This window comes from Colias eurytheme, chromosome 3 (genome assembly GCF_061535395.1).
Source record: "Colias eurytheme isolate Ceu_HAF_F1 chromosome 3, ilColEury1 Martin Lab GWU primary, whole genome shotgun sequence".
Lineage (NCBI taxonomy): Eukaryota > Metazoa > Arthropoda > Insecta > Lepidoptera > Pieridae > Colias > Colias eurytheme.
The window spans coordinates 6,948,859-6,969,064 of NC_142982.1; the positions used below are offsets into that span (position 1 = coordinate 6,948,859).

A 20,206-nucleotide genomic window follows, 5' to 3' on the forward strand; every position below is an offset into this window, starting at 1 on the left:
AATAAAAACAAAAATATTTTCTAAAGTTTTATTCACTGCAAACTGTGAGTTTGGATTTTCATTCACGTTTTAGGGTTCTCAGTTACAAAGAGTGAAAGGATTTCGGATGAAGCCAAACATATAAAGAAATACATTCATGAGATGCTACTCAATTCGGATAAAACATTTATTTGTCGCTGAATTTTAGTCAGAGAATAGTGTTCGTAAAAATTTGAGAATCACAAAATTTTTACTGCAACCAAATAAATTTCACTTATCGCCTATAAATCACATTTTGCACTTAAGTTAACAATTATGAATGCAAGTTTAAAATCATAAGAATTAATTTGGTCCGTAACAGTGATGAAAATGCATGATTTATACATGAACAGTAATTATGAAAAATATAAAAAATAGCAAAATACAATTTCAGTACTTTTCAAAATGATAATATACTAGAAATTATAAATGAAGAACTTTATACAGAGAACAGTATGACACACAACTTTCACTCCCACAGTCAACCTTATGGTAATTGGAATAACAAAAATTCTAAATTAATTTATTTATTTCATCATAACTCTGTATGCTGTGGCTCTTTACCTGAAAAAAGAAATCAATATTAGCATGTACTTTTTGTGCTTTCAAATGATTATGTAATTAAAAACCGCTACTTAGTACTTACTTTCTTTAACTGGTATTTCTTCTGCTTGATTATGTTCGATCTCCTGCAAAATAAAAACAAAATATATTCATATTATAGAGAAAGCGATACAAAGGTGTTACCAAAATAAATTGCAATTCACTAATGAAAAAAATATAACCAAACTCAATCATTTATTTATGCAATTCAATTCAATTAGACTTCTTCTAGAAGCACTTTTGAACCGTCATAACATAGTTTTACCATTTACCACCGATTCGGAAAGCAGTTTCTACGGAGACGAACCGTCAAGAAACTCCGTAGGTATAAAAAATTGTAATGATAAACAAACATTCAAACTAAAACAATTAATATGAAGTTTGAAATTTTGAATTTGAATTGTAAACCAAAACAATAAATATACACTTTAATTTATTTTATTGTATGTCAATCAAAACGTAGTTATGTAATTAGCGTAAAAAACTGAAGATATTTAATTATTTTAATGATATGACTGGATTCGATGCGCGTGTTATTATAATCTGCAATGCAATCTATTTAACAGTTGTGCCTGAGTAGTTATAGCTAAGAAAAAAACGAAGACAAAAAACTGCACATGTACGTATTACACAAAGAATACATAATTTTATACCTAACACAAAAAATAAACTTGAGAGGTGTCAAGGGACACCCGGATGGAACGAAGTTCTAAGAGAAAGAGAGACAGAGAATAACGCGCACGCCGCACGGCTTACAACTTTAGCAAAAAGTGTCGTTACAATTTTCGGTCTTAATTCCTTCTGTCAGCCCCCTGTGCGCGCGATAAGGAAATGAAAAAAAAAAACATACCTGATCGGAGTCATTCGTCTGGTAAAGTCCTCTCCGCACTCTGGCCTGCAGCGCGCGCAGCTCGTTGTCGTACTCGCGCCACTCGGGCACGATGCGCATCGCCGCTGACAGCTTCGCTTCCTTCGTCATCGGGTTGTTGCACTGCAATAGTGGGCGAATCAGTGTGGGGTCCCACAAGGTTCATAGCTCGGTCCTATGCTCTTTGTGATTTATGTTGATGATGTTTACGGTACTCGGGGTGAATTTGGTATTCACACATATTGTGTGGAATTCTGTTATGTAAACTAAATTTAACAAATAGACAAACAACTAACTGGTTTAGAAATAACAACATATTACTAAACCAACAATAATATAATTAACGCTCAAAAAGACGAATCAAAAGATATTCCTAAAAAGTGTTACTTACGAGATCAATAGTTTTAGCATATTGCTTTGAGCTATCGTCGCACCATGTCTCACACCACAGCCACTCCTGAGGCAATGATTTGATAGCTACTTGATGTATCATGTTGTTTGGCAAGTCTTGATCTGTGATAATGAAATAAAACCATTTTAATTGTCAATATTAGTTAAGAATACATAACGGAAACGTTTTAAAGGTTAGAGGCAGTTGCTAGTTATTTTATAATTGTAATTTATTTATTTATAAATTATTTTCATTATTTGCACAAAATAATCTTTTGGAATTACCGCTAAATATTATCTCATAGAAGAAACTGTCGAATAGCTTGCATACAATCGTCGCGAAAACGGATCAGATATCCGTTTTATTTATGACTATTACAAACGGTAATAAACGAGCAAAATGTACGCACACGCACGCATACCGCCGTTCACGCGCACGCACACACGCGCAACTTTACATACGGTGCAATACCTATATATTTATATTACATGTATAAAAAAGAAAATATTTGACTTGATCTATGAATTGTGCTAAATAATGTATTTTTTAGTAATTTTTTATACCTCAATTGTGCTGTGTACATACAATTTGGCTGGCATTTTACCGCAACATGTGATTAAATTTGTGTATTTTATTTTATTAGTCAAAATTGTCAGCTGTGATGTGTACCTATTTAAATAAATAAATGAATATTATAATCACCCAAGTTAGAGAGACTGTTGGGGTCCTGGCTGAGCGCCTGGTACTGGCCGCGCAGGCGGTCGCCGGCCGCGATGCGCCGGAACCGCTTCAGGTCCACCACGTACAGCGCGCTGATGTGGTAGCTGCGCCCCTGCAGGTGGCTGCGCCAGTAGCCATGCTTCCAGAACCTTCGCGACAACGTCACCATAGTAACGATATCAAGATTCAAACTGATATAACTTTGTGCAAACGAGTTCGTGTATGTACAGTTATTTACAAAATCTTGAAAATGCACAAAGCACTAGAGACCCTATTAATATTACTATTTTGATATTAATTTTGTAAATATTTAATTAATAAACGGCTGGTTGCGTTGCCAACCACATTATTATTAACTAGTCTGTTAAAAACGATGTATCGAGCAATGAAATATTTTATATTAACCTTAACTTAAAAGCTTAATATTAATACATAATAGAATGAAATTTTTTTAATTACCTGAAACCTTCCATTTCTTTTCTACTATCGCAAAATGGAGTGTAGCCATACGGCGCACCCCCGAGATCTAAGTCGACTAGTTCTTTTAGGTCTGCCCGCACAATCTAGAAGTAGTGGCATATGTTAGCACAATAAAAGGAGAAATTTAACAATTTTTATATTGCGTTTATAAAAGCGATTATAAATGACATGAACAGAAAAATTTAAAAAAATATGTATTTTTATTTGCTTGTGTTTGATTTTACGCGATTACTTTTATCGGACGGATGTGTAAACATCTTTAATTTCCAAATATTCATTTTTATTTTTACTTAGAATTCATTGAGTATCTTAATACTTAGAAAATATCTTGTCACATCCTTCAAATTACTATAAATTTAGGTTTCTGAAAAATCATCTGTCACTGAACAAACCCAAATACAAACAGAAAATATTCTTTCATCAATTCCTCACCTGGTCAGCATCAACAAAGATAATTTTCTTCACATGCAAGGGGAACAGCACGTCAAGGAACAGTATCTTGTATCCCCAGATGGTGCGCTGTCGGTCGCGCTGCCGCTGCAGCCAGCGCGGCCACACGTACTGCACCAGCTCGTACGAGAAACCGTACTCCTCCGCCATGTACGGCAGAATGTCCTATATGTCACGTATTATATTATTACTAGCGGCTCGCCCCGGCTTCGCCCGTGGTACATATGAAAAATAGATGTTGGCCGATTCTCAGACTTACCCAATATGCACAGAAAATTTCATGAGAATCGGTCCACCCGTTTCGGAGGAGTATGCAGACTAACATTGTGACACGAGAATTTTATATATAAGATTCTCCTGTGATATCACGTGTTATTGTTATTTGGAAGAAATAATTTTTCTGTCTTTCTTTATTCTCCATAATCGAGCTTGAGAAAGTTAAGTGTCTCAGCAGTATTTTAATACTGACTTAATATTAATGTTATAATTACACACCAATATAATAATTAGAACTATAGTATTGAAAGAAGTTAAATCGTCTAAAATGCATATATTATATTTATTTAATTTACTCAGATTAAAGGTATAACATAACTTCTTTACACACTTAAGAAAAAGTATTATTACTATGCATAATTTGTCCTGAAATAAATAATTTTATAATTGATAGTGACTGATGAGCTTACAGTAAATAAAAAAATTCATACCTTCAGTGACGGACTAAGATAGTTCTTCAAAAACCAGAACTTCACGGGTGATTTGGTATTTTTAAGTACAGACAACATCATAATACGAAGGAACCGCTCGTACAAGTGTCCCGACGCAACTGAGAACACGTTTATTGTCTCGTCTTGCGCTTCTTGCTCTTCGCCACCACCGCCAAACGAACTGTATTTAATGTAAACTTCTTAATAAATAATTGTGTTCAACCATTAACATATTTAATTTGGACAATTCTAGCACGGTCATGACGATAAAACATAATATAAGAATGGAGACCGTAAAAAAGTTGTTTATTTTCTACAAACAGGCCCAAACCTAGCAATAGAATTCCAAATGCCTCCAGAGTTCTTATCGTCGTTCTCAGCTAGAAGATCCAAATGCTGTTTATCCTGTTTCTTGCTTACGCGTAGCTTGATCACATGGCTTCGGAACGAACTCATCAGCACCTGTATATCCGGACTGCCAGCTGGTGTGTCTGTGTTATCGTGCCTATGTAAAAAAAGAGGTACAATTATGTATTAATATTTGAGAAATATGGATAAATAAAAAACTTTGGAACTTTTCAGGCCTCATAACTCGGATGTAGCCAGTAGGTATATAGGCTAAGGCAAATATTTAAATAATTAATTACAATTTACTCAGTCTGATGATTATTCTTACCCAACAATTTCATAAATTTCCTCCGAACGGCCGGGTCGCAGTCTCAATATCCAAGCACCGGGATTGGCTTTAAGCTGGAAGTATCCAAGATTAGCCATCACAATGGTGTCCATAGTTTCTGGGTTATCTCTACTGCCGAGAATTAACTGCAGACCACGAGGCGGTGTGCCTAGAGTGCTATCCCATGCGTGACCTTCCAGTAATAAATATTCCAACTCGAATTCACTGAAAAATAAAGAGACTTGTAAATCTTTAAAAAACTTTTTTACCTAAAAATAAGTTTATGCATTACATTGGCATCCTAAAAATGATATAATTAATGTGTATATTTAAATAAATTGGCTTTTATTTTACCTAATATAAAGTTTTTATTACCATAATTCGTAAAGCAATCTTAATAGGATAAAGCAAGCATATTCAGACTCACAACTAAAATACGCAATAGGTAATAAATAACGTCACAATTGAAAAAACTTATTATAACAAACAAAAACAAAATCAACTTTTTACTATTGGTCTCCATAACTCACCTATGTACCAAAGATTCAACATCAGCCAGTCGTATATTATCCAAGTCATACACCGACTTGACGCACTCAACGAGCCAGTTGGGCGGAGTCCGTAGCTCCATAGAGAGTAGAGGCGCGTGAGGTAAACGGTTAAACCGGGCTATAGCACCTCCCGTACTAGCGCCTGACGATGTGAATTGTAGCTCCGGTTCTAACACGTAGCGGTAGAAACTGGTGGTTTAAAATTGTGTTTCAAAATTATGATATTTGATGAACAATTATTTTCTTTGAAAATATAATGCTACTTTTATAAATTAGGCGGATAAGGTTTTTCAGGTTACTAGTGATTTGTATTGAAATAACATATTCGTGCTATGTTTGAAGAAGCATTCACCGAGATTCAAAACAATCATTCTTCTTAATAATTTTTGAAAAACTAACACAAATTATAAGTATGTACTTAAATGCAGTTTTGCTGTCATTGATATTTTAAAGAGAAAATTATGGAGATTTGAACTTGACACGAAGAATATAATATACATACCTTTTAAGCGGCATATCCGAATTTTTGTCTTGAGGATTGAGGAATAATTTGATTCTACAGTTTATGACTTTCCGCAGCACCAACAATAATGGAGCAAGGCGCTGCGCCGCATTCGAAGCTGGATCAACTACTGCTACAATCTGTATTAGAAAAACACGTATTTTAAATTTTTAAAGGTGTTTAAATGAAACCCAATATATGGCCAATTTAAGCTCTAATACGTGTTCGTAAACAAGGACCTTCTATTTCATTGTATAAATCTAAAAAAAAATATTTAAGAAAAGGTTTGATCCATATTCAATTAAGCTGAGGCCTTATTAATTGTATTTCTATATTTAATACCTCAATAGCTGCTTCATCAGAATAAACTGGAGGCAACTCGACCAAGGAATGTTCAGTCCTCAAGCCGGCTGGCAGAGGCGTCCTCACGCGCGAGCTTCGGGACGCTAGCACCGATATCACTTTCAGGTACACGTCTGTTGTTACCTCTACGGAGTCCACATCTGTTAGGGCATTATACAATAAGATTTCAAGATAATACATATAATTTTTCTTATACACTGATTGTGCTGTTGTTTGCAAACTTATAAAACCAAAAATAATTTTGTATTTCTAGAGAAGGGCAATAATGCGAAAATCATTGTTTATGTATTTAGTACTTACCATCATCATCGTCGTCTAACACTTCATTTGTTGATGTCTTCTTCTTTTTAAAGACTTCAGCTAATTTTTCACCATAAACTTGATTACTGTATCTAAACAAACACAATAATCCTTTATAATATTTTAGGATGATCTATAATACAAAATAATACAGAAAAGTATAAAATGCTATATAATTTATTGCACATCATTATGAAGAGATTTTAGATCTATTATACTTTTTTTATTTCTCATGGCATTACACTGTTGGAAAATTATTATTAAATGACATCATCAAAAATTATGTTTTATAGTGATTATGGCTTGGCTCTGTGGAGAAAATATAAAATAAAATAAATAAATAAATATATCAGGACAAGTTTCACACACGGCACAATTTGATCCCATACTAAGCTTTAGCTTGTGTTATGTTAACCAGATGGCTGATAAACATACATATATAATTTAAATAAATACTTATATAGATAACTATAGGTCCGCCCAGGCTTCGCCCGTGGTACATATTTCGCAATAAAAGGTAGCCTATGTCCTTTCTCGGGTATCAAAATATCTCCATACCAAATTACATGCAAATTGGTTCAGTAGTTTAGGCGTGATTGAGTAACAGACAGACAGACAGAGTTACTTTCGCATTTATAATATTAGTATGGATTAACACCCAGACACAGAGCAAACATCTGTGTACATCACACAAATATTTGCCCCGGGTGGGAATCGAACCCACGACCTCTGGCTCGGAAGGCAGGGCCACTACCAACCAAGCCAACCGGTTAGTCAAAGGAGAAAGGTTTTAGAACACCAACCTTTCCAGCAAAACAAAGTCCTCTACCGAGAGCTGTTCGTCCGCAGCGAGCGGGCCGATGTTACGCGCGTTGTGCACGAGCGCCCGCGCGCCGGCCCGCAGCCGCAGACTGCGGGCGCATAGCACGCGCGCCGCTTTAAGTACCCACTCGTGTTGGTTTAGTGCACCCACTAGTTCTGGCTGGAAATATTATATATTTAGTGCACTTTAACTTGATTAAATTTTTTATATCGCACGGAAAATGATCTCTGAATCTTCTGAAGTGATGTAATCTTTCTATAGAAGAATTATATTTTAATTTGTTACCTTATTTTCAATTATTAATCCATTTCAATAGTGTCAAAAATATCCCAATTTGACCCATGTCACAAATTTATGTATAGGTGTACAACAATGAAACCAAATACAATAGATATAACAACAACTTACCAATATATTACAGTCTTGTCTCTCATGGCAGCCTTCATCTTCAAGCAACTGAACCACATATTTGGTAGCCTTTACTGGCTCAAGCACAGCTAGTGCAGCTAATACAACTTTATTCAACGATTGATCGACATTTAACTGTCCATCAACATTAGGAATGAAAGCTACGCGTATTCCGCCTGATTCTCTCTAAAACAAAATAAGCAATATACATATGTAGTTACCTAGATTTTTTATTCGTTAAAATTATATATTTCTAAATTTTAGTCTAAAGAATTCTTCACTGTTCATAATTTCTAATGTGCAATATGCATTGATTTTAAGAAAATACAAATAATATAGATTTACCATGAAAGTTAATGCATTTTTAAGTAGTTCCCGAGATGTTTTTTCGTTCAGGTCACCAATAACCCAAATAGTTTGTGTAATTTTTTCTGCTTTTTCGGACTTCACAAAGTATTTTAATATAGGCAAAGCAGTGGCTAATGCGTCTCGTCCTGCAAAATTAAACATAACATTATATTGCATTTATAATTAAACCACATTATAATAATATTTTAATAAAATGTTACCTGTTAAATGTAAAATTTTATGTATCTTATCTTGCGTGAACAACTCAGTTGAAGAGGCTATTCCAGACAAGTCCAAATACTGTGTAGGATCTGAGCCTAAAATACGACGATTTAATCTGAAAAAATAAATTTTATTGCAGTTATACATATTTTATGTAAAATAAAAGAATTGCTGGACCTCAATTTATGATCACAGAAAATTGATTTTCTTTTCATTGCTGGAAACCTAAGAATAAATATTTTTATTTGCTCTATACTTAAATCGAAACACAAAAAACTCTAAACTCACTATCCATCATATTTCAAATCAAAGACCCACCTCGGCATAATATGGGGTTGTTTCATAATATAATCAACGGCATCGTCCGAATCGGCCAGATCTCCCCTGAACACTGCTCTTTGCAGGCGGCTCGTGTGCCTCGATAGCGCGGTAACTAGCGCTTCTTCCAAACTGTCCACAGATGACGTGAGCGCTACCGGCCCTTCATCCCATAGTGGCACACCGTTCACTAGAACCTGAGGATGTTCATTCTTGAATGATGTAAAAATGTTTTTCGTATTTCTCTTTTGATGTCGGGATTTTTGGTTTTAACAATTTTTTTGATATGAAGATTTTTAAATGTATTTAAAGTGTTTAATTATTAAGCTGTACACTTGGAAAATAATTAAAGTCAAAGCATAAAACATTTATTCAAGATATTTGTAGAAGATGCCCATATCTTGTATAAAGTAAATGTTTTATGTTTAATATCAATTTTACAAAGATATCAAAATTTATTTATTAATTTTTTATTAAGCATTAGGAAGTAACAACCTACCTGAGGGAACTTTTCAGTGCCTAATTTAGAAACAAACTCCTCTGCGAGCTGGTGACCGAAATTATACTCTGAATCCTCTGATGTGATCTCATCTATGTTAGCATTTGCACTGGTATATTTCTTCAACTGTTTCTTCAAGTGGTCCATACTCAACTCTTCATCTTGTAATGAATTAAGTAGCTAGAAGAACAATGATGAATTTATTATATAAGAGCATATACATCTACATTACACGATTACATTAAATAAATTATAATATACGCCGTAAGGACAAAAAATCATTCTTAACTACTAATAAACATACCTGAGTTAGGAAATAAAAGGCTTCCCTATTCGAGTTCCTATCTTGAGCGACATAATTAAAAGCACTTCGTACGGCGATGCCCAGAGGCGTGTTGTTGGGAGCTAACACAATACCAACACGTACCGGAGTTGCGTGCTTGAGTAAAGTTTCGCCTAGTTTTAATGGCGGTGCAGATGATGCGGAAGTTGGATCGACTATTATTACCTGCAAATTTCTATGCTTTAGTTTGAAGACAGATTGTAGAGAGCATACAATTACATATATTGTAACAAAGTGAAATTATGTATTAGAGCTGAATTTTTATATTTGAAGATCTGAATTAATTACATATTTCTTTACTTATCCAAGCACATAAGTCAAATTTATGGAAAATTATTTTATTGATGATAACACATACTGCATAAAAATGTAGGAAAATATTTTTATTAAATCCAAAATTTAAACTGACCACAGTATTCCAAAACACTTATACATAATTATAAATATTCCTTACATAATTATAAATATTCCTTCTCAGGTTCCTCAACATTCCAGGATATGTTGGCCTCAGTAACTCCATAAAGGAAGAGGGCCAACGTCGGTAACGTTCATCCGATTCCAGATCATTTAGCCAGGTTATAGAAGAGTCTCTAATGTCCAACCCATACTCCTCCCAAGTGTAGGACTCACCCAACTCCAACGTCATTAGTGTATTTATTAATTTCTTTGATAGGCCTGTTAACAATTATGAATTACAGTACACTTATATTGTAAATTGTAATTATTTACAAAAGTATGAAAAATCCATTTAAAATAAGCAATATTATTATTTTATACATTTTTCACATCACAAAATTCTGTTAGTGTGTAGTTTATTTTTTTTTTTTTCATTTATCAAGATTAGGGATGTAACGATACATGATTTCGCCGATACGATACCGATACCGATATTTGTAGTAATGTATCGGCGATACCGATACCGATACCGATATCGATGGCTTGGTAGAAAAATAAATAGTGAATTATGCATAAAAAATTACCAACATTTAACAGAGACAACTGTTAATCGTATTCTTTTAAATAAAAATGCCAAATCAAAAAACAACAAAACCATTTATTTTAGTATTATTATTTTACGAAGTCAGTTAAACTTTAAGTAATACACATACAATCCTAATAAAAGTTTACTAATTGGTAGAGTTTTTTCAGAAAACAAAGTGCGCACGCGCGGGCGGCCTCCCGCATCGTTCATTGGGCGCGGATTTTTGAATTATTTGATATCAAAAAAATTGGTTGTTTGTAAAGTAGGTTTACGATCGAGATGTTTACGTGATAACATAATGCAGTGGCAGCGCTCGAGATGAAACGGGAGATCGGTCCGTCTCTCTCTCTCGTTATACCTGCGATCGCGCTCGTGAGGTTTTGGTGTGACCACAGACATGTATCAAGATAGACTAAGCGAGTGTATGTACTTCCCGTGTCCAAACTAAGATTATGAAACTTACTTGACGCTGGCCTACACTCAGTCCGCGCTTGCAGTTCGCCAAGGAAAGACGTGAAGCTGAATAAAGTAAAATGCCGAATTACGCCGTTATAAACTGTAGAAACTCCACAGCTGTGAGTGGCCGAGTTAGCAGAGATGTTTCCTTCCACCGGTAAGTAATTTTCTAATCAGAATATGCACTATTTATTTTAAAATCAAATAAAGAATATCTGTGGAAAACGATCGTGACACACACGGATACCAAATCATACGAAATGATTCGGAATACATTGCGGCTTTTACTTGGCACGGTAAAGATCGAGTCGTATGATAACAAGCAATGAATAGCGTCTTCTCATTTTTCTGTTCTCATTTTTCTGTCCAATTTTGTGGTTAGTGATGTTCATTTGATGCAACAGTTCTCGATTCTAATCGATTTTATAATCGAACAGAAAAATGATAATTTGAAGGAGCAATTTTTCAGAAAAAAAGGCATAGATTTTTTTTGTCATTTAATACGACTTGACCTAGAACTTTTAAGTATTTTAATACAAAGGTACTAAAAATAAATATTATGACATGGACGCCATTAGTTAAAGTGTCATCTTGGGAGTTTTTTAAGAAAACTCCTTATTGCTTAGACTATGTTTGTTTTTTCAGTTTTCCAAGTAACCCGAACATAAAAGAAAAATGGATTGATGCAACGGGACATAAAGATTGATTGATTGACAGTTTCATTACTTTCTTTCGATGGCCTCTCTAGTACGTAGTACACGGTAACTCAATGGGCATATGTAAGAAAAAGCTAAAACACATTAGTTTACTTGTTAGAATATTAAAAGGTTTATAAATTTATTTTATCATTCCTCTGTCTATGGTAATTATCATTTTTCTGTCTTGAATCGATTTAGTAATCGATTACGATTCATTTATTTAATTACTTCTTAGACATAGATCTAGTTTGATCTGATTTCTTTCGATTTACTTCGATGGGATAGGACGATACTAGAATCGCCGCGCGAGTGGCGTCCTAATCGATTTAGCGTAAAATGAAATTACCATCACTAAAAAGCGCTCGTGACGTCATAACGCGTCAAGGTCAGTACAAAAAATATGACACGCTTGGTTTTCATACAGATCGCGGTACTTGCGTAGTCTATCTATGTCTGTGGTTTTCATACAGATCGCGGTACTTGCGTAGTCTATCTATGTCTGTGGGTGTGACACAAGTTTATGAACATGTCACCCGACTAAAACGATTTTAAAAACGTTATCACGTTAAAAATTAAAAAAATTCAAAATTATTTATTTCTTTCCCTTACATAAACAAATTTGTGATTGGAACACTCCTAGTAAGCAAATAAAATGCTTGTGTCAGGAGGTTCCGCTCTTCCTTAACACTATTACAGAAACAGAAATAAAACAATATGAATGAATACAATGCAAAAACATAAAAGAAAAGAGAGAATTTAATAAAAAAATATCGGTATCGGTTGATTTATTATCGGCGATACCGATATATCGGCTTGCCGATATATCGGCCGATATATCGGTATCGGTATCGGTATCGTTACATCCCTAATCAAGATATATTTATACCTAAAGCATGAAGCGTGTTCATTGGTCCAATATCTTCTCTCAGAGAATTCAAAAGCGCCATAATATCAACCTCTTCTGCATCATATTGCGCTCCAGACACCAAAAGCAAGGGTTCTGCCGGTCGCAGGCCCAGCGACGATGCCCACACGTCTTGGTTATACAATACTTCGTCACGGAAAGAGCGCGGTACATTCACGTGAATAAGAGATTTTGTCTAAAATTGAAATAATTTATTTGTTTGATGTCATTCAAGGATTTTTTTAAATTCAAATGCAAAAGAAGTAATAAAGTTTGATTATGAAAGAATATTTGTGTGTGTACACTTTTTCTTTCTATATTTTGAAACATCACATAAGTTTCGATTGGGTAGATCTAGCATAAAATTTATTCAGTAATCAACTATTATTCAAACGATGAATTGAAAGTATTATTGTTTTATAGTAGTAACCTGCATAGGGAAGTTCTGTGCTATAGATGTAAGTACTCGCAGGGCTTCATCACCACCAGCATCGTGGGCATCAATAACTGCAGCCGCAGCTTGCATACTCAGTGCTTGCATTTGCCACACTTTAAGGGGCTCTAACTCTTCACTCATTTCAGACAGGTGACGTCTGAACCTTTCCAATGGTGTTCGGAGTGCAGGGAATAGATTCCTGTTACATACATTTATACATATTTAACTTAGAAATGTTTTATTGGCATATAAATGGATTGGAATTCAGAAACAAAGAAAAGTTATAAAAATCATCATTATGAAACATTAAAACAATATATTGTACATTATTTACTCACTTAAGCCTTCCAAAATTAAATCCATCTATTTGATTTTGCGGATCATTTTCGTCCTCTTCTTCTGATGGTACTGAAGTATCACCTTCATTTTCCTTAGGAGTTGTATCATCCTGACTTTTGTACTCTGTGCTCTTTAATTGCAGTTCTACACCATAGCCAGATAAACGGAGTTTTGGTTTACCCCTTGGCTAAAATGGAAAATACATATTTTAATAGTACAGGCTTACTACTTTTTACTAATTTCTTACAGGCACCTCTTTTTAGTCACTTAATTTTATGTCATTTATGCATGCATCAAAGTTTTATAGGATTGAATTTCTAGGAATGTAATAAGGTGTCTAACAATTCCTACCTTAACATTCCATCTCACAACATAATTGATAACTCCTTTATCAGCATAGGCAGCTAATATTTTGTGCTTCACAGAAAACTCTGGCATTCCAAGTTCACCATACAATATTGCAGTGATTGTTCTGTTATCACTGCTTGGATATGTGTGATCTAACAAGTATGTCTCCAATCTATGATCATTCTACAATGAAAAAAAAATAATGTAACAACAGTTGTTTTGTATAAATAATAGAAATAATAGTAGTTAAATAGGATCAGCACTGAAAGTGATGAATGAACATAATATGTTTATTTCATTTCTTCATTCATCTATCCTATGAAAAAAATAATTTAGATAATAATTATATCTAAATTATTTTTTTCGTAGTTATTAATCCACTTACAGCTTCAAACTTCTCAATAGATTTAAGGACATCTTGTAATGCATCATTATCGCAGATCTTTCGAGACGCAATTGCTACAAATACATCACAGGCCACTTCTTTGGCTCCATTTTGGTTGGCAATTTCATCAAACATCCTAACTGTTGGTGAATTCAAGTGCATAGATAGTGCTAGCTTGGCCATACGCAACTGTGCTGGTGGCAGCAGTGTGCTTGCAACGCCTATACATGAATCATAAATCTCTTTGTCTGTTTCTGAAAATAAAATTAATTCACTCATTAGAAATAAAAGTAGGGTCATTAATATGATGGTAACATGCTACAACAACAAAATCAAGGGTTTCTGATCAAATCTTCAGCATATACAAACAAAAATAAGGTCTGCTGCTGTTCATCAATACACAGAAAGCTGATCACCTTCTTGTATGTAAAATCAATCATAACAAATATAATAATTGCATTACCCAATTAAAGGCCCCGAAAGGAAAATAGAACTTTAAGTTTAGAAATTCACTGTCATATATTAAAATATAAAATTGGATATTTTGATTAATAATTTATCCACTTACCCAAAAGATAGAGACTAGATTTTAGTGAGTTAATACCATCAACGTAAGACCAAAACAAATCTACACTCTCCCCAGAGAGATATTCAGCTAACTCTAATACTATAGGAGTAGCTTCCCATTTTGCACTCACGAAAGTGGTAACTCCTTTCGATTTCTTTTCTTCTCTTTGTTTTTCTGGATTTGCAATGCCATTAAAAACATGTGCTAATAATGTTATTATAAAAATACTACACCCGGCTGTCTTCATTGTTATCACGTTATATGCGCTATACGCAATTGGCCCGATATGAAATATATTACTACGTTACATGAAACATATGCATATTTTTTCTTATGATAAGTAAGTTAAATTTCTAAATTTAATTTTGCTATTAACATTAATGCATTGCCTGTACGCATAAACCACCCAATGACTGATTAACACGGCACAACTGTGGCAAAACACGGCACAATTTTGATTTTGACTTTTCGATAAGTTTTTTGACTTTTGCACCAAGCGTCAATTTTGACATTGATATTTATTTATTATTTTTCTTTTTGTATGGCAAGAAGATATGACTATTTGCCAAGATTTGCCATATTGAGATAATGTCACGAAAGAAATCCCGCGGCAAAGGCAGGAATATGGGAAGGAACCACAGTAGGAACAAAATTTGACGTCTGTGACCAAATATTTTGAATTTCGCGTGTTCGCTAACCTTTGATTCATTATCTTTGACTGTAACTTAAGTGCTAAAACCACAACTTAAACCCTACAGACTTAAATATGTGACTCAAGCACGTCTCAAGAATCGAAACGTTCGTCCCACAGTTCGTTCGTTACGAACAGTACTTCGTTTCGTTTTTTAGTTAAACGTTTTAAAGCGTTCGTATCTATGTTGGAGTTTAATCGTACCACATATAAATATATAGGTACCTATCTTCTCAAAACTTTCAAAGCTTATATTACAAACTATAAGCTTTTATTTTATAATCAAAGTTTCCAAGAAAGAACCACATGACGTTTACTTTTGGATTTATACATAAAATATTTGTAGAAATAATATAATCTGAGTAAAAATTTCAATCGGTTTAAATGAAAGAAACTGAAATTTAGGTCTCGACTGTTAGATCTTCCATCTACGAATTATAACTTAATAAGGTAGTAAATCAACATAATGCATGCATTGAAACGTTATTTTGACTTTAGTCTTTAGTAAAAAAATGTCGGTTTGACAGATTTCAGATTTCTGTATTCTGAATACCTACCTACCTATTTATGGATTAACAATATAATTTAAGGATTTTGAACTAAATCGAGTAAGGTATAAATGAATTGTGCAGACATTTTGTTTTAAATTCGTGAGTGGTATTTATTTTTTTATTTAATAAAATATTTAGTCATAGAACGTGAAAGACAAAAGTTTTGGTGACTTGCATACCTACCTACATTCCATTCGTAAAAGATATGTTTTCTAATGTTCTAATTCTTTAAAGAAGCTACTTATAAATCTTTCTGAATTTACCATAGGTTATATGAAAGATACAACAATGCAGTATACTTCAGATGAAGCTTACGCTCGGCTAATAAGTCACAATATGACGGTGCCACAAAGAATAAAGGTAATTAAACAAATAATGAAATAAACATTACCAGTTTCTTTGTATCAATATGTTTTAAGTTAACAGCCTCTAAATTAATAATATTAAGTATGCATTATGGTATACTTAATTAAAAATAATCATTAAGAAAACTATATAAGCATATTTTTATCTAGGCTACAGGAGATGTCATGGATGAAGAAAATACACCAAACGGAATAATATCTGGATGGGACTATGCTAATGAGAAATTTGACATGAAAGTTCCAGAAAGAATCCTGGTTGTAGGCCAGGATCAGCACATTGGTAAATTTCAAGTGAACTTATTAATTAGGAGCGTTAAATATATTCATTTCCATTCAGATAATACCTTAAAATATTGGATGACTACTCTAAAATACAATCTAGGCCCACTTTGTCACTAAACTGAAAATTTGAGCAGATTTTTAATATAATTTAGTTTTAAAATTAGTTATCCATTCATATTAATAATTGTAATTTAATTCAATCTATCTAATTTATATCCAAAATCCTATCATAGTCAAATCATTGTAATTTGTAAACCTAAAATAATTACAAATCTTTACAAATTTGACTTCTTCCTTTATAACTAATGTGTTTTGAGGAAATAACAGTGTAAATAGAATAGAAGGAAAATATTATCTGTAATTAATTACATAGTATAAAATGATAAACCTTATGACATTGTTAAATTTATTCAAATATAACTTTATTTTAGGTACCAAGGCTACTCCAAGGGAAATTCAATTGGATAATGCTGTACTACCAACTGATCCTGGAATGATTCGTGTTAGCACACCACCAAGAGTCATCACACTTGACCAGCACTACTTCCCCTCTGCAGATGACTTTCCACCTGGAACTGCTAATTCCCCCCCACAGCACATAAGATCCGCGCGTTCACAGGGGGAAGTAGTTCGCCCAATATTAGCACACCCTGAAAATCTTAATGAGTCTACCATGACAGAATCCCGCTTGGTTCTAAGGTAATTATTTTGCCAACTTGTAATGATTAGGAATGTTTTTCGCTATCCTAGGCTAGAAAACACTCATCATAATATTTTGTAATCATAGGTAGAAGAATGGTACCTTATTTAAATAACCAATAATATTTTTGTTTGCAGAGATCCAACCCCTCCAATAGGAAATGGAGAGGGGCTATCAGCGGCTGAAGAATTGGTTCATCTTCGTCGGCAAATAGCCAAATTAAATCGACGTGTTATGACAATTGAAGCAGAAACACTTCAAAGGCAACAAAAGGAGAAAATTGCTTATGCAATAAGCATTGCTTATTTGTTATTCAAAGTGATCGCCTGGCTCAATAGATCTTAATCTATAATCATGAGCATAAAATTAAGATGAAGTTTTATAGTACTGTTGACTTCATGAAATTTGTCATGCAACCACTGGGTGGCAAATCTTATAGAGCCCTGATCCACTGTAGTTAAATTTATGAAGAAGGAAGTGTTAATCATCTAATGCAATTTGATTTGTTTAGTTAATAGGTGCATTTTTATACTTCTGTGATTGTGCTGCTGCAGTTGATTATATTATAGTGAATGTGGTTACATTGTTGGTATTCTAGTTAGTTATATTTAATGAAAAAATGAACTGTTAAGTTTCTTTTCACAGACAATGTTCATTTCCTTGGGTCATTATACTTAATAACTATGTATTAATAAAGCTAAATCACATTAGAGTTTATGTATTTTAATTCCATATATATTCACAAACAGTTGTTCAATTTTTAGTTTATATTAAAATAAATGGGTATCTATTAAATTAAAATATTATTTGAGGGTAACACTCAATATATTCAAAAAATGTCAGCTGACATTAAAACAGTTATTATTAAACATTCACAATTGTAAAATTTCCTGTATCAAGAGACAATATGCTGGTAGTTAAATATTGACAGACTGATAAAATACTGTAAGAGTCACAATAGTAAGTTAAATCAATATAGTTATGTTTGTGAAGGCTTGTCTTCATATATAAATATAACGGAGAACAATGGACCACCAAGTCGCTGTGCCAGCCAGGCATTTTTAACTACAGCCAGTTTTAGGGAATCCACAGCTAAGCGTGCATTGAGATTTGTGTGTAATGCTCTGCCCATCCCTTCAAGTATAATCAGATCTACCCCTCTGATTTTCATCTCTGTTACAAGATCTGTAAACAATTTATCCATTATAGTTATATACATTGTATGGATATCATTTTATAAATGAACTAGCTTCCGCCCGCGGCTTCGCCCGCGTGGTGTTTTGATAAAAGGTAGCCTATGTTCTTTCTCAGGGTCTAAAGATTGTCTGTGCCAAATTTCATCAAAATCGGTTGAGAGGTTTAAGCGGGAAAGCGTAACAGACAGACAAACAGAGTTACTTTCGCATTTATTATATTAGTAGGGATAAATGAATTAATAGAAAGCATAAAAATCATCATACCTACACTAATAGTTCTAAGATCAAGACATGGACCCCTTTGGCCACTTGATCTTACAACTAAATTGCCTGTTGCAATAGCACCTGCAATAACAGGACAAATATGTGATGCACTTTGGAGTACATTTTCCAGCTCTGCATTTGTGATATCATTTAGTGCAGGCCATTCATTTGCACACAGTATAATGGATGTTCCCCTGAGTAGTAGTCCTCTTACAAAAGGTAATATGCCTAGCACAACATCAACACCACTGTTGTCTACAAATACTGCAGCACAATGATGGACCGTCTTCTGTGGACCAAAAGTTATCTTAAACTTAGTACACTATGACAATAATATGATAATTAGATTATTATTAATACTTTGATATTTCTTACCTCCAGTTTTTCAATCCATTTGTCAAAGCAATCATACAGCCAAGGTCTTTTTTGAATTTTTTGTAATGCCTCATATAGACCACAATCAAGAATAGAGGTTGCAGCTTGTGCCCCCCAATCAAACATATTGCCTATGATCAACATTACAGTATTATATTGAGATATTGCAATTTACCAATCAAATATATTTTTATTTACTTTTTTTACCTGCTAATACACCACTACAAAGGGCAATCCATCTTTGTCTTTCATCAACAAAAGCATCTATTTCAACCAGTCTTGAAGCGAGATTTGCCAGTGCTGCTTCATTTTCAATTTTCTTTTGTTGTTTCCATAAATCAAAAAAACCTTGTGCTCGAAGGCAAGTTTCATTTATATCAAGCAGTAAGCGTATCGTTAACTGTCCATGAGCACTGAAATATTGTAAAAAAAATGTTATCATATGAGGTAAATGTTAACACTTTTCATTGTAATTTAATAAACACAACATAATCTACTTACAGAGGATTTACTCGTAGTTCTTTTAATGCCTCCACGTAACAAGTTTTGAACTTTAGGGCTCGTATTTCAATTGTAGGGTCATCTTTATTGGTTAGAGCAAAATTAACATATTTATCTACAAGTTTTTCGCATGTATTTAACCAGTATTCCCTTGCTTCTTCATCTGCTAATAAGTCCAAAGTATCTGGACTATATTTATCTGGCTCACTCAATATGTGCGACAAGCCAAAATGTTCCATTCCTATAATTATTACCTCGCCGAGAAAACAATTGAAAATAATTATTAACTGCTAAATATACATTTATATTGTCTTATCCCATTGTATTATTTTATCGGTATGCTAATGTCCATATTGCTTTTATCTTATCACTACGAATCCGACGACGAATCTCTACCACCCTAAATCAACAATTGAAAATTGAAATATATAAATTTATATTTTATACATAGATAGAAAGAATATACCTATGTATAAAGGGTAGGTACTGAAAAATGTAAACACGTCTATGTTGCTATATCAGAATTTAGAAGCTATCATAATGCGCTTATTACACCTCTCTCTAAATTTAGTCCG

General features: G+C 33.7%; 3 protein-coding genes across 5 annotated transcripts; 1 reads left to right on the forward strand and 2 right to left on the reverse strand.

Moving 5' to 3' along the window:
- Positions 1-14: 14 nt before the first annotated feature.
- Positions 15-15,216, reverse strand: Uggt (UDP-glucose-glycoprotein glucosyltransferase). Its single transcript, XM_090119770.1, has 28 exons — positions 14,707-15,216; positions 14,139-14,392; positions 13,757-13,936; positions 13,405-13,592; positions 13,061-13,265; positions 12,613-12,826; positions 10,045-10,265; positions 9,552-9,755; positions 9,248-9,427; positions 8,749-8,945; positions 8,430-8,545; positions 8,206-8,354; positions 7,861-8,046; positions 7,433-7,611; positions 6,630-6,721; positions 6,309-6,469; positions 5,967-6,106; positions 5,444-5,653; positions 4,914-5,138; positions 4,569-4,742; positions 4,238-4,418; positions 3,513-3,695; positions 3,060-3,163; positions 2,583-2,749; positions 1,881-2,002; positions 1,472-1,612; positions 665-707; positions 15-582 (listed from the first exon to the last, which is right to left on the reverse strand). The coding sequence occupies exons 1-28, from the start codon at positions 14,951-14,953 to the stop codon at positions 554-556; spliced, it is 4,692 nt and encodes a 1,563-aa protein (XP_089975896.1). The 5' UTR covers positions 14,954-15,216; the 3' UTR covers positions 15-553.
- A 663-nt stretch (positions 15,217-15,879) lies between these two features.
- On the forward strand, positions 15,880-18,007 carry Tango11 (transport and golgi organization 11). 2 transcript variants are annotated; one of them, XM_090119775.1, is made up of 5 exons: positions 15,880-16,010; positions 16,217-16,308; positions 16,464-16,593; positions 17,027-17,294; positions 17,433-18,007. In XM_090119775.1, the coding sequence occupies exons 2-5, from the start codon at positions 16,222-16,224 to the stop codon at positions 17,638-17,640; spliced, it is 693 nt and encodes a 230-aa protein (XP_089975901.1). In that variant the 5' UTR covers positions 15,880-16,010; positions 16,217-16,221; the 3' UTR covers positions 17,641-18,007. The 2 variants fall into 2 exon arrangements, with proteins under 2 accessions (XP_089975901.1, XP_089975900.1); XM_090119774.1 differs by having other exon boundaries at positions 15,911-16,047.
- Positions 18,008-18,097: 90 nt separating this feature from the next.
- Positions 18,098-20,083, reverse strand: LOC149909690 (4'-phosphopantetheine phosphatase). 2 transcript variants are annotated; one of them, XM_090119771.1, is made up of 5 exons: positions 19,632-20,080; positions 19,338-19,543; positions 19,131-19,261; positions 18,756-19,044; positions 18,098-18,480 (listed from the first exon to the last, which is right to left on the reverse strand). In XM_090119771.1, exons 1-5 carry the CDS (start codon positions 19,868-19,870, stop codon positions 18,275-18,277), a joined length of 1,071 nt encoding a protein of 356 aa, XP_089975897.1. In that variant the 5' UTR covers positions 19,871-20,080; the 3' UTR covers positions 18,098-18,274. The 2 variants fall into 2 exon arrangements, with proteins under 2 accessions (XP_089975897.1, XP_089975899.1); XM_090119773.1 differs by having other exon boundaries at positions 18,354-18,480; positions 18,760-19,044; positions 19,632-20,083.
- Positions 20,084-20,206: the final 123 nt, after the last annotated feature.